A 13,467-nucleotide genomic window follows, 5' to 3' on the forward strand; every position below is an offset into this window, starting at 1 on the left:
ATCGAACCGATTTAGATATAACTTGGTACAAAAGATGCTCTAAATTTATCTTTATCTAGGTGCGGGAAGTAGGTAACTCAGTATGCGGGTGTAACTGAAGGCAGAAAGTTGTATTTAAATAAAACATTAATTTCAGTAACAAATCATGTTTATTTAAACTTCAAAACCATACAAAAAGTCCACTTTAACATTGTTCTTAAATCTATCAAGTACATGTAGTATGTACACAAAATATTTTATTTAAATATATTTTTATTAAAAAAATCATAAGCAAAGCTGTGCAATTGTTAATTACAATTTGAATTAAATAGTAATGTATATTTTTTTACATTCGTATAAATATAAATTGGATTTAATTTATTTGAATTATTTCGTACCAATACAATGAAATTGGTTTATTTGTTTAATTTGTATACACCATTCGAATAGAAATAAATCATGCAAGTATTAACAGTAAATTAATTAGATCTTTAGTGAATTACAAAAGCGAAAAAGTTCTATACAAGTTCAAACAAACTTTTTAATTACAATTTTAATTTGGCTAATTAGAAAAAAAATCTCTTGTGTTCACAATAAACTTAAGAAAAAGGAAATTCAGTGACATATTAAAACCGCAAGATCAAAAACTATCTAAGCAACTATCTAAAGTATTTCATATGACAGAAACTTATGACAAATGTGGAAAATATATCTCGCTTGTATACATATGTATATAATGGCATTCCATTTTCTCGTATCGGCACGAAATAATAAGGATAGGGACACATTGAAAGCGGGAGCGATTTTTTAAATGATATAGCTGGCTAGGATAAGCGTTTTATACAAAATTCTGAAGAATGGTGATGAAGAAATATGGTTTGAAAAATATGACCGAAAAGGTGGTTTTGAGTTTTTGTGTTTTCTTACCCGACACTCGAATGATTTCGAAAAGGTCGTAATTTTTTTTACGGGAGTTCTTTTAATATTGGATTATTTGAAGTGACACACAAAATTGTGAAAATCGCGTCTGCTGTGACCATGTCCCTATCCTACAAAACATTTCTTTTTTTGGCACGAATTTATTATTTCGGATACCTTATTTCGTAAGCATTACATTTCGTAGGAAAATTATTTACGACTAGGACTAGGCGAAGGCACTATTCAAATATAAATTTATTGTAAAAACCTACTTCACATTTCAATACAGAAATCGGTTCTATGATTGAATAAATAATATCGTATTATTTTATTATATTTTTTTGTCAAAATTTAATTTTATTTTATTGTATTTATTTATTTATCATTTATATTATATTGTAATGACTATTTGCGACTTAAAGTCACATTAAATGTATAATAAGACAAATACAATACATTTATTTAAAATCGACTAGTAAAATAAGCAAACAATTTACTAAAAGCTACATGAATATGGCAACATTTTTTTGGTATATTTTATATTACCTACCGTTCAGTTCAAGTCGAGTATTTTATATTTACATTTCTCATTTATTTGAATAATATATTTATTTAAAACTTCATTAACTTATTTGAATAAAACAAATCCAACTCAATCTCATAAATGCTTAAGTGTATTTTATTCAAAAACATTTTTAAGTTAACAATTATTATTTTAAATGCTTTTTTTAATTTTTTGTTTGAACTTAATAATATTTAGTTTCGTTTTGAATAAGATTGATGTATCGGATCTTATGATTCTTTTCGCGTTTAACGTAATGGATTGAAAGAAAGAAATAATGCATTTGAGAACAATAACTTTGTATTATCATTGCGAACTCAACCAAATGGATTGAGAAAGATATAAAAATGAGTATTACCATGCTTTGTAATTCGATTTATTTGAAGAAACTTTAGTATTATTTTCACCATTTAAATAAGATCCTTTATAAAAAAAATCGTTAGTATTATTTTCACCATTTAAATAAGATCCTTTATAAAAAAATCGTATTTGTTATATGTTTCAAGAAACTTGAAAGAATAATTAGGTTTCTTTAGGATGTAACTTCTGTTTTTCCTTTAATCGAAAGTTAGCGATCCAGCCTAAGAAAAATCACTTTGTCTTTCGATACCCCATTTGTCTTTTCAATTGATAACATTTGGGACACTGATTGACTGATCTTCGGATATTCAAGATTTGGATCAAATGAAAAAAGTGAAATGATTCTATCAATCCAGTTCTTTTTTCAATCTTTCAATCCGATTAGGCGAAGTCCTTGTGTAAATATTTTGTAATTCCATTTTTATTTTGAAAGTTATTTGTACAATTTGAGTACCTATTATTTGGTTTTGTAAATAAATTATTTTTGTTACGTTTTAAATTGTTGTTAGAAAATCCAAACAATTGAAACTGACAATTTTGAAGAAAGCTTGTTTATTTTGAATAAAAAATATGTTTTTACATTATGAAATAATTTGAATAGATAACATCATCGTTTGGTATACAAGATGTATTTTCAATACAGACAATTATTTTTGGACAGAATATATTCGTTGGTTAAAGTAGTTGATCTGAAAATAGAAAACAACACTATTAAAATAACGATTACATAAGCTTATTGAGAAGAAAGCACCTGTGTTAGATATCCAAACACAGCCTGCAATTAACTTTTTATATAATCGTTCATAATTATCACAAGCTTAGTGAATTATTATTTCTTTTAATTTAATTTAATTCAGCTAAGATACAGAACCAAACCATGACCAAAGTCAAAACATCAAAAGAAGCTGATTTTATTCTTTGGATATAAAACAAAATACGACCAAAAAAAATCTTTAATAACTTTTCTTCCAAAGAACTCACCTTAAAACACTTGCACCCTATGATTCTCCCGGTCACAAACGATGATATTGCCACCAGACATGACAGCAATGCCTTCCAGACCCTTGAACTCTCCATCACCAGAGCCCCAAGACCCGAAGGCTCGGAGAAAGTTGCCGTCAGGGTGGAAGATCTGGATACGGTTGTTACCGGAGTCAGCTACCACGATGTAGCCTTGATCGTCTACTGCTACACCCCTGGAGAGAAAGAAATTTTATGTGATTTAAAAGGTCAGTAAACGTAGTTGATATGTTCCTATAATAATCATTGATATTATGATGAATAATAATTGCTTGACATAAGATAATTTTTATTGTAGTCTAGCTGCCGATCGCTTGAAAGTTGCAAATTACAATATTTTTTTAACTTCCCAATATTCATCTAACTAACGTATAAATCGTAATAACGTATAGATGATTTTATCTAAACATTCAAAAGTCAACGGTGTACAAAAATTGCCAGTAATTAAGACTACCTGCCGTAACTATTGAGGTCACAGAAAAACTATCCAGGAACAACTAAACTAAAAACGCCATATTTCCAAAGCTTGTAAATGTCATGCACATTTTTGGCGTGCGCCACCGGAATTAAAATGTTTTGAAATGATTTCATCTCAAGCCCTTAATAAAATCTCTTTCTTTACTTGTAGATATAAAGAAAAAACAAGCAAATCACTTCGGTTTTGCACAGTTACTTCCCTATGTACTGAAAACTCATGTAAACCCATTTAGTTGTTTTAGAACCGAACGGGCAGACGCCGCAGAAATATTTTTCCTAATGTGTAGTGATTTCCCAATTCGTATAAAAAATAAATGACTCCTTTTCATGACTCTTTTGACGTTAATTCTATGAGGTCAAATACCTGTCATGCGTTATCGAAATTGAATCATTAAATCATTTAGAGGTAGTTCTTGAAAACAAAAAGTTGTAAAACGTCACTGGTCCACATACACCCGCAATATTGTATTATCGCGAACAGAATTCGGTCAAGGTACGTCTGGACTCAAGAATATTGGCATCATTGTTGCGAAGGTTAGCTGACATTTATAGCTGGACAGCGGTTCAAAGGAGTATTTTGTGACTGTAAGATATGCTATTTTCGACGTATTATTTAGTAGGAAAAAATGTGTGTTTGTATGAGTCATGGAATGTGTTGTTTTGTTTGACATTAGTAATGCAAAATTCTTGTCAACATTCAGTTTTTCTTTTTCTATTTCGCCAGCTTTCTTACTGTTTTATTTCAGATTTTCTACTTCTTACATCGATAAATACATGCCTTAAATACTTTTACAACTTCCCTGTCCCACGAGTCATACGTGATACACACGTATTGTTTAACTAATGTGTCCACATCGTAGACAGTGAAGTAGTTAAATTCATTACAAAATACTCGGTCAACTAAAGGCTCACCGAATACAAAAGCTTTTCACAAACATTATTACACAAATTCTATAGCCCTATCTCAGAAGATATTCCAGCTCAATTACTTCATAACTTCTAGGTAATGCATAGTTGGCCAACTATGGCCCCGTCCAGTAAATATCGATACATCTCGACCAAGGTCTTTAAACTATCCACGAGCTGATAATTCTAACAACTCTGTATAGACCATGGAGAACAAATTAGTGGCGGAGATGTCATAACGCAAAATCTCCTTAGAAAGAAGCACCAAAATGCGGGTGTTCGGAGAACGAGGAACGTAACTAGCTTCGCCCTTACATGCTTTTTATGGAACCCGCCCATTATTTTCAGAATAAAATCAACTATCAATCAAGGCCAATCTTTGACATATTATTGGCTTTGATTTGACAAGATTCTAGTAACTGAACACGTCTACCATAAGTTTCTTGACCTACAAGTAGGCGCCTGACCTACCTTCCTTATAGCATCTCCGCTATGTTTCTTTTCTCCATCGTATAGAATTTACTCTTAAAGTAAATATTCGACGCAAGTTCAAGATTTAAGAGCCTGTAAAGCTAAATTAGAAGGCCAACCGACCGCACTTTATGGGGCTATTGGAAACATACGTTAGGACCAAATCGCTACAGTTGCTGATATAATGGAAGTTATGTTTATGAGGTCATTTTGGAAGTAATTAGCTAAGTAAATGACCTCATTCGGTTGGGGTTTGGTCCAAAAACCAACGATTTAGAGCATAGTCAAGCAATCATGAGAATTTATCTCTTACATTATTTCGTAATGTTGAAAGAAAATCCTCATGATTTTTTTTGACCTTACTTACCCTACAGTAAACAGCCCTGACTCTCTAAAGATATTACGTATAATGATACAAGTGGTACCTAAGACCTGTTACTTTCTATTGCGAAGTTAAGGCAATTTTCCAAACAACTCTTACCTCGGGAACTTAAACTGTCCATCTTCAGATCCTTCTTCACCAAACGACGAGAGGACCCTTCCGTTAACATCGAAGACCTGTATCCTATGGTTGTTAGAGTCTGACACAAGGACCCTGTTTGTACTGGAGACAGCGATGTAGTGGGGATGTTCTAACTGACCCAGTTTGGACCCAAAGGACCCGAACTTGCCAACAAACGTGCCATCGGATTGGAACACCTGGGGAATAAGGGTTTGTAGTTAGTTTTGGATGGTGCAATTTTGATATATTTTGGGGAGAGTTCATTTAATGTCGTACTTTTGAACTTTTTTCAGTCAAGAACTGTTTTTTAATAGACTTTTGAGCATAACAATACAAGAAATTGGTGAGTAGTTAATTTGTTAAGTTAATATTTAAGTAATTCTCGAAATGTTCGACCAACGACCAAAATAGCCCCAACACACCAAGTCAACCCCTCCCGAGAGTAACAAATAGATCTCTTTTTTCCTTTCCTCGTAGACAGCAACAGATAATAAAAACACATACCTGTACTCTATGGTTTTCCTTGTCACAGACGTATATAAATCCGAGCGCGTCTGTAGTGATGCCCCATGGGTAGTTGAACTTGCCGTCTCCTGTACCCTGACTGCCAAATGCCCTGAGGAACCGGCCTTGAGGGTCGAATACCTGGGACAAGAAGGTTTGTGTTAATTGTTGTGGTATGGGTAAATATTGTTTTGCTGTAATAGATATAATGCAACATAGCTGTTTGAGTTCAAAGGTCAAAGGACCAGGAATTACTGAGGTATTGGTTGGCAATCACATGGGTCTGTTGATACACACTTTTATTATTTGGTTTCTTATTAAAAAAAAAAAACATAAAGATGTTTTTCATTTATTTCTAGAAACCTACTAAACATTAAGTATGATTTTAGAATTCTATTGTAGAAAATTGGCAAAAACGCTTCTATTTGAATGCTTCTAATTCACACGACTGGAAATCTATTCATAAACATGCTTTATTACACTTGGCAGGCAACGAGGCTTCACCCACATTTCAAACAAAACGTCCTTAAAATAGAGGGCAATAGACCGGCAATCGACCTATGCACTTTAAAGTTCTTTAAACCTATAACATTCTTGTAAAACGTGCACATAACACGTGCATATAGTTGGAACTCTGCCAGTGTTGGAGACAAAGATTGTCAAAATAACCTAATGGCTGTTCCTTGTAATATTCAAGCCTGACTTCAGCCAAATTGTGGGTAATCCTTGCTAGTAAATATTAAAATAGGTTCGCTATGCCTGGTTAGCATTTATGGTTGCTAAACATTAGTCCAAGATGAACTGAAGTCGGATGACGAATCTATATAATCGTAACGTGTATATGTATGTGTCTTTAACGAATGAGAAGGTGTATTAATTAATGCTTTTTATATATAAATATATTTTTATCTTCATATACGTGGTAATAAATGTAACACAATAAGAAAAGACAATAGCCTGTGATTTCGCATCATTGTCTAAGAAAAACCCAAACACATCCCATACGAGGCATAAATCATCTTTATTGGCGCTATCAATTACATAAGCAAAAAACGTTGTCAAATTATCCTTATAGCCTAATAAAGGAGGATAGATGGTGTCCAAAAAACTGCAATTTGTCTTCGCAATCTAATAGCCATTTCCGCAAGCCTTCTTAGGCAGTATTTTGGCCCTTTGAGACGGTCACAGTCTGACTGACACTAATGAATTACGGGCAGGACAAATAGACGAATGGAATACAAATTCACGCCTCCCGGGAAATATGCTGAGATGGGATCACTCTAGTTAGAGTTGTTCGGTTCGAACGCTGCGTCAGAAGCGTGTCTTGACTACCTTTGCAGAAAGATCCCTAGTGAGTTTAGGTGCGTGTTTTCAGTCTAAATACACTGGTATTGTCAAAAGATAACGTCCTTATGAATCTCTTTTTGTAGAGCCTTTTAAGTATGTTTAGTACAAGTAAACGATTACAGAATGTATGTCAAAGAAAAACTCTAATTTTGTTTTTAAGAAAATGTGTTTTTATCAAGCGAGGAATCCCAAAAATAAATAACGCGTTAAATCGCAAAGAGATGGAAAAGAAATGTCTGCATCCAAATCCGCAGTTACATATTTCACAAAAGAAATAAAACATACGTCTTCACAAAATGAGAATGATGACATATACACGTACCTACATAAGCCTATATTTGTTAAGGTAAACAAGCCCCAAATGGGCCCCAGTTTTTTTGAAGCCAAGTGTAGCAAAAATATGTTGACATTAATGGTTTACTGCGAGAACAAAAAGACAGATGGAATTGAAATTCTTACTTTTAGGAAAATACAAGGCAATGGAAAAAGGAAAAGTTCATGAAATACAATTCTCGAGTTTCCAATGAGCTTTAGTTTTGCAAACGTGTGAAGAAGAGCGATATTAAAGGTGGAAAAAATATTCCCCATTTTGGTATTGTGAATGATTAAGGCAGACCAAAATAATATAGCATCACCTTCAAAGCCGTGGGTTTGTTCAAAATAATTTCTGCTCACTCCACGTTTTCTGGGAATCTTTCAAATCGTGCACTGTCGGTAATCGAAATCCGATATCGAGAATCTATTTTTAAGTTTAAATTAATTTCAAAAAAAAAAAAAAAAAACAAGTCTTATAAAATAAAATATGTACTCGACATTTTCTTATTTACAATGTTTAAAAGAAAAGATTATGACCTCGCTTTTCTTTTTACTCTCAAGTGTTCTCAAAATAATGACTGTCAAAATACTTTTTAGTTCAAGTGCAGATATTTTAAATACTTAAAGCTGCGTGTCAGTTTAATTTATAGTCTTTAATTTATTATTAAATTCAAAGTCTTAAGTTCAAAAGACGTAAAATTGTTTGGTATTTTTGAGAGTCAAAAGTCTTGTCTTTTGGAAAACTTTAATTTGCTTAAAAAGTTATTTGGATTAAATAGAGGGGCCTTTTGTGAACTTTTTTATGAACACATTTGACTTTCTGCTCGTTTGTTAAACGAAATATCTCCATCTATAATATTTAACAGTACTGTTGAAATGCATAAATCTTATAAGCTCTTTATAAAATAAATCAGCCATTTTATTCTCTAGTGAAGTATAAATTATTAAAGCATTGTAATTAATATGCAAAATATTAACAAAATTCAACATCTTTGTATTGTGAATGAATAATCAGAGCTGCTTTGAATTTTAAATGTTAATACTATTCATATTTGCGAGCATTTCGCCGTTGCTTGTTCATTCTCTTTTGTTTAAAATAAATTTACTGGTTGCAATGAATCGCGTTGCTTTAGGAAATTCTGCATTATATTCAGTGTGCATATAATTGGCATTCTGACAACTATGTTGAGAGTTTCGAAATATTAGTTTCAATGTTGAAATGTATTTGTCTGATCAACATTCTGGGATGTTGATGTTATGTCGATACGGTAATGAAAAATAATATAATTTATAAAAAAAAATAGACTCATCTAATAGTTTTCAAGCTCTTTCTAAATCTGTTTGATTTTTTTTTTAATTATATGGCTTAAATTATAATTATTAAAATAATCTATAAAATAAACTCCAAGTACACCATTCATTCAAATTACTGGTCCTAAAATGCCAGTTCTGGTCCTAATATGTAGATTTTTACTTACAAGAAGAATTGTGTTATTTTCTTTCAAGGAAATCCACCATTTGGTGAACACAAAACAAATTCACAAAACCTCTATCGTATCGTAGTACAGGATAAGATTGTAATAAGATTTAGAAAATACATTTTCCATATATTTACGTAGGCACGGGATATGGTTCGTCTCATAAATATATTGGTTGCTATTAGCTTGTAAAATGTCTCGTGTTTTCGTAAAATTTTTGGTGAAACAGTTTTTTGAGCGTTCACTTTTAGAGGCTATGGAAATCACTTTAGATATTTATCTAAATATACTTCTATACTAATATTATAAAGATGAAAACTTTGTTTGTTTGTTTGGTTGTAATCAATAGGCTCAAAAACTACTGGACCGTTTTTAATTTTTTTTCGCCATACGAAAGCTGCATTATCCACGATTAACATTGATAGGCTATATTTTATCAAGGTACGGGCAGTAGTTACCACGGGACGCGGGTAAAACCGCGGGAAAACGGCTAGTAATATCATAAAACTGAAGAGTTTGCTTGAGCACGCTTATCTCAGGAACTACTAGTCCGATTTAAAAATTGTTTCACTGTTAGAAAGCTCATTTATTTCAAACGGTGGCTATGAAATCCTTTTTATTCGGTCCGTGGAGTAGTTCACCAGTCTATGGGCTAAAAGTTGGTTCTATAATTTCTACAGACCATAGTAAATATGAGCCATGAATCCTTACTAATATTATAAATCGGAAAGTGAGTTTGTTTGTTTGTTTGTTTGTTTGTTTGTTCCGCTTTCACGCCGTAACTACTGAACCGATTGCTTTGAAATTTTGCAGACGTAAAGTTAGAAGTCCGGATTAAATAATAGGGTACTTTTTATCCCGAAAAAAATAGATATTCCCGAGGGAAAACCAAAATATTGTTTGCTTGATGGATGGATTGTAGATGGCGCTGTGTGTCGTTTAAAAAATGATACGATAATGAATCCTCGAAAATGAGGAATTCCCGAGGGATGACGTACAATTTGTTTTATCGTCTTAACTGTTTTTTTTTACATCTACTTATCCTGAAATAACTATAATTCAACGAATTACTAATTGGTATATGTATTAGTTAAGTTATTTAGTTCTTGAGGTATGCGATAGATGGCGCTGGGTGTTTTTAAAATACGTAAGAAGTGGAATGGTAGCTTTTTAAAACGTGGTGACGTTGTTTTTTTTAAGATACGTAAGAAGTGCAATGATATCTCGCACTTTAACCTGTAGCTCATTGTTCAATCGCGAGCTTCCCGATAGCTCGATAGATGGCGTTGTGCTTTTCTGTATCGCGGTGTTAAGGTTCGCCGCGAATTAGTCTTCTTAAGGTGTTTTGAAATCAGTGGGGCCCAGTAGGGCCAGGGCCAGCCGGGGCTGCGGGTTGTTCGAAAGAGTTACCGCGGCCCTGGTATATAAAAGGCCTAGGACGGAACACGACAATTTTAGTCAGTAAGAGTCTGACACTCCCTCACCGCTGCTAACCCACAGCGGGAGGGGTCTTTTGATGATTTTCTTATAGTTGTGATTTATACCGCAATATAACCGAATTCCACGCGGGCGAAGCCGCGGGCGGAAAGCTAGTTGATAATAAAGGTGAAATTACGTCAAAAACTTGCTAATAAATGCAAAAGTTCTATTATAATTTGTCTCCATAATATGTGTGGTAGTATAAGATCCCCCTTCCAAACAGCTTTTAACAGATAAACTATATCCTCTGGTATTTAGCAAGTGTTATTTATAGCAGATATTCGCAAGTCGAGGCGAATATTAATTGTGGTCGGATTAGCATTTGATTTAATACTGAAAGGAGCAATGAATCTGGATCAGTTGTAAAAACGAATGTCTTTTATAATATGTATGCAATTGAATTGTATATCTAAAACTATATGTTTCTTATAATCGTGAATTATTTAGTCTATTGTATAAATATTTATAACAGGTTATATTTTTATTATAAAACAGATTTTGAACATCTTGATAGATTTTTGTTGAAATTAAATGTATCCTAAAGGTATCGTTCTTTATTTTTACCACACTTGTCTTCACCAATTGTTTACCTTTTAAACCCGTGAGTGTATATAATATTCTCATTCATTTTTATACCGTAACACGTCATCATTACTCTACAAACTATAGGACTTAAACCGCTAAACACAACCCTCTAAATTTTCAACCTTACTCCTACATGCAATAAAGTTAACAAAGACTTACTTGTATACGATGATTATATCTATCAGCTATGATGTATTGTCCGATCCTGTTGACAGCGACTCCAGCCAAGCAATCAAATTCGCCTTCACCGCTGCCGTATTGCCCAAACTCCTTCACGAATATACCGTTGGAATCGAACACCTGGGGGCAAAAGGAACATTAGAAGATCATCATTTTCCAAGCCTTTTCCCAACTATGTTGTGGTCAGCTTCCAGTCTACCCGGATGCAGCTGAGTACCAGTGTTTTACAAGAAGCGACTGCCTATCTGAACTCCTCAACCCGGGCAACCCGAAACCCCTTGGTTAGACTGGTTGTCAGACTTACTGGCTTCTGAGTATCCGTAACGACTGCCAAGGATGTTCAATGACAGCCGGGACCTGCAGTTTAACGTGCCATCCGAAACACAATCATTGGTGTCTAAGATATACTTAGATAGTAGATACTACTTAGAAAAGGAACATTAGGATGTCTTTAGTTGAAAAAGATCGTTAGGATATTTCACTCTTACATGTTTTTAGGGAGGGTCTTTAGTCATGTGTTGGGGCAAATTGTTTTGTTTTTGGGTTGTGTTGTGTGAGGGTTATTGGTATGTGAATGGTTTTAGATAGTGGGTAAACATAAGTTTATACGGCAACTTTCTTACATGAAAATAATAATGCCAATTTAGAATGCTTTATGCCTTTTTAATCCAGTCGCTTGTATGAAAAACACTGGTACTCAGTTGGATAATGTTAGACTGGAAGCCGAGTTAAACATAGTTGGAAAAAAACTAGGCAGATGATGATATTCGCTTCTATCTGGTCTAATGATAAGAAAAGGAACATAACCGTTTCTCTTTTACCAAAACGTCAAACTTAAAACAGAAATATGGATATTCTCAAGCTTTTCCGTTAAGAGGACGAATTGGATTATTTGGCGCCAAGGATGTCAATTTTTCTCAGTAAATACAAAACGGATCAAAATACAACTTGGTTACCTGAAAGTTCATGATATAAGCCTTATTTTGTTAGTTGTAGAAACATGATTAGGTAACTTTTATAACAGAGAAAAATATATCAAACATACCTCTTTTTAAAAAGAGATTCACATATTATGGGCAAACGGGACCGATTTAAGCCTCTTAACTTTTTTAGTAGTTGAGTATATACATACTCTTTAAAATTGTAGTAGGAATTTTTATTAAATTATCACTTCTAAATATTAAAATTACAAAACCATTTTGTCGCTTACGACTTTTAGTTATAAGCTAGCGCGCGTATTGTTATCCTCGCCCCGCTCAGACGCTCCGACCCCTTTTGGCGCCTTAGATGCGCGTGCCGGTTATGGAATTATTGTTGACCAATTCCTCGCCTTAAAGTGACCTTTAGACAGAATTAATTTAAGATGCATAAGCATCGAACGAAAATCCTTGTTCAAAGAATATCGTATTCTGTTTGAAAGACCTTATGAACATTTTAGCCTTATTACCTTTAGTATTATCAAGAAGTAAAAGACCGTGATTTCATTGATATTTTAAGAAAATTGTTTTAATTATTTATTCACTGATAAAAAATTGGTCCGATGTTCTAGGCATGTGCCAATTAAGTATCATGAGTCTTTTCAGAGAAGAAAATACACTAATTGTTAGTGTTTTATGTAAGCTAGGTACATAATAATATATCTCTCGTCTCAAAAGTCAAAGTATTTCAGGTCATGTACTTATGTCCCCCAAAATACATTGCAATTAACCAAGCAATGTTTACGTCCCCATTAAAATTGGAATAGTTCGAAATTTTTGTTTTGACCTTGTGCCAAATTTGAGAGCATGCGTCCAGCATCACTTCATCATGTAAATTTGGAGCAGTCATTCGACATAGTTTATTTACGAGAATTTATTACACTTTCTTCGCTGCAACGGTTTAAACTGCAAATGCATTCTGAGCTTCTGCGCAAAACATGGGTGTACGAAATTGGATTGCAATATTTAGAGTTTATTTTGTAATCATTTGAAGTTAGATTTGCATATTTATGTTGATCTCGTAGTGGAAACGAATTCTGACTATATTTGCTGCAGCAATATACGAATAAACTTGCTGAAATTTCAGTTATTTAAATGTGATATTTGTAAAATAAATTATATTAAAGTTCAGTTAATCTTACCTGCACTCTGTGGTTAGATGAATCGGCCACGACCATAGTGTTGTCGGGACCCACAGCGATACCACGAGGCCAAGTAAAGCATCCGGGTTCGCTCCCCCGACTCCCCACGCTGAATTGTAAACGGCGTTTCTGCATGTACTGGCTCCTAGGGGAGGAACCGGCTGCTGCGAAACCTACCATCAAACAAATCGATTAGCATACACGAATATTACTGGACACAAACCATTTGTCAAACCAAACCTAAGCACTCAATCTATGTACACGC

General features: G+C 33.6%; 1 protein-coding gene across 4 annotated transcripts in view; it reads right to left on the reverse strand.

Annotated features, from left to right (window-relative positions):
• Positions 1-1,281: 1,281 nt before the first annotated feature.
• Tn (thin) overlaps positions 1,282-13,467 on the reverse strand; it is a 101,152-nt gene continuing 88,966 nt past the window's right edge. For all 4 annotated transcript variants that reach the window (XM_064035736.1, XM_064035734.1, XM_064035735.1 and 1 more), the window contains 6 exons: positions 13,203-13,375; positions 11,063-11,203; positions 5,700-5,840; positions 5,175-5,392; positions 2,801-3,015; positions 1,282-2,508 (listed from right to left, as the gene is read on the reverse strand). In XM_064035736.1, the coding sequence (XP_063891806.1) occupies positions 2,802-3,015; positions 5,175-5,392; positions 5,700-5,840; positions 11,063-11,203; positions 13,203-13,375 (887 nt within the window). In that variant the 3' untranslated portion in view covers positions 1,282-2,508; position 2,801. The remainder of the gene's footprint in view (positions 2,509-2,800; positions 3,016-5,174; positions 5,393-5,699; positions 5,841-11,062; positions 11,204-13,202; positions 13,376-13,467) is intronic.

Source organism: Helicoverpa armigera, chromosome 8 (assembly GCF_030705265.1).
Source record: "Helicoverpa armigera isolate CAAS_96S chromosome 8, ASM3070526v1, whole genome shotgun sequence".
NCBI classification, from domain to species: domain Eukaryota; kingdom Metazoa; phylum Arthropoda; class Insecta; order Lepidoptera; family Noctuidae; genus Helicoverpa; species Helicoverpa armigera.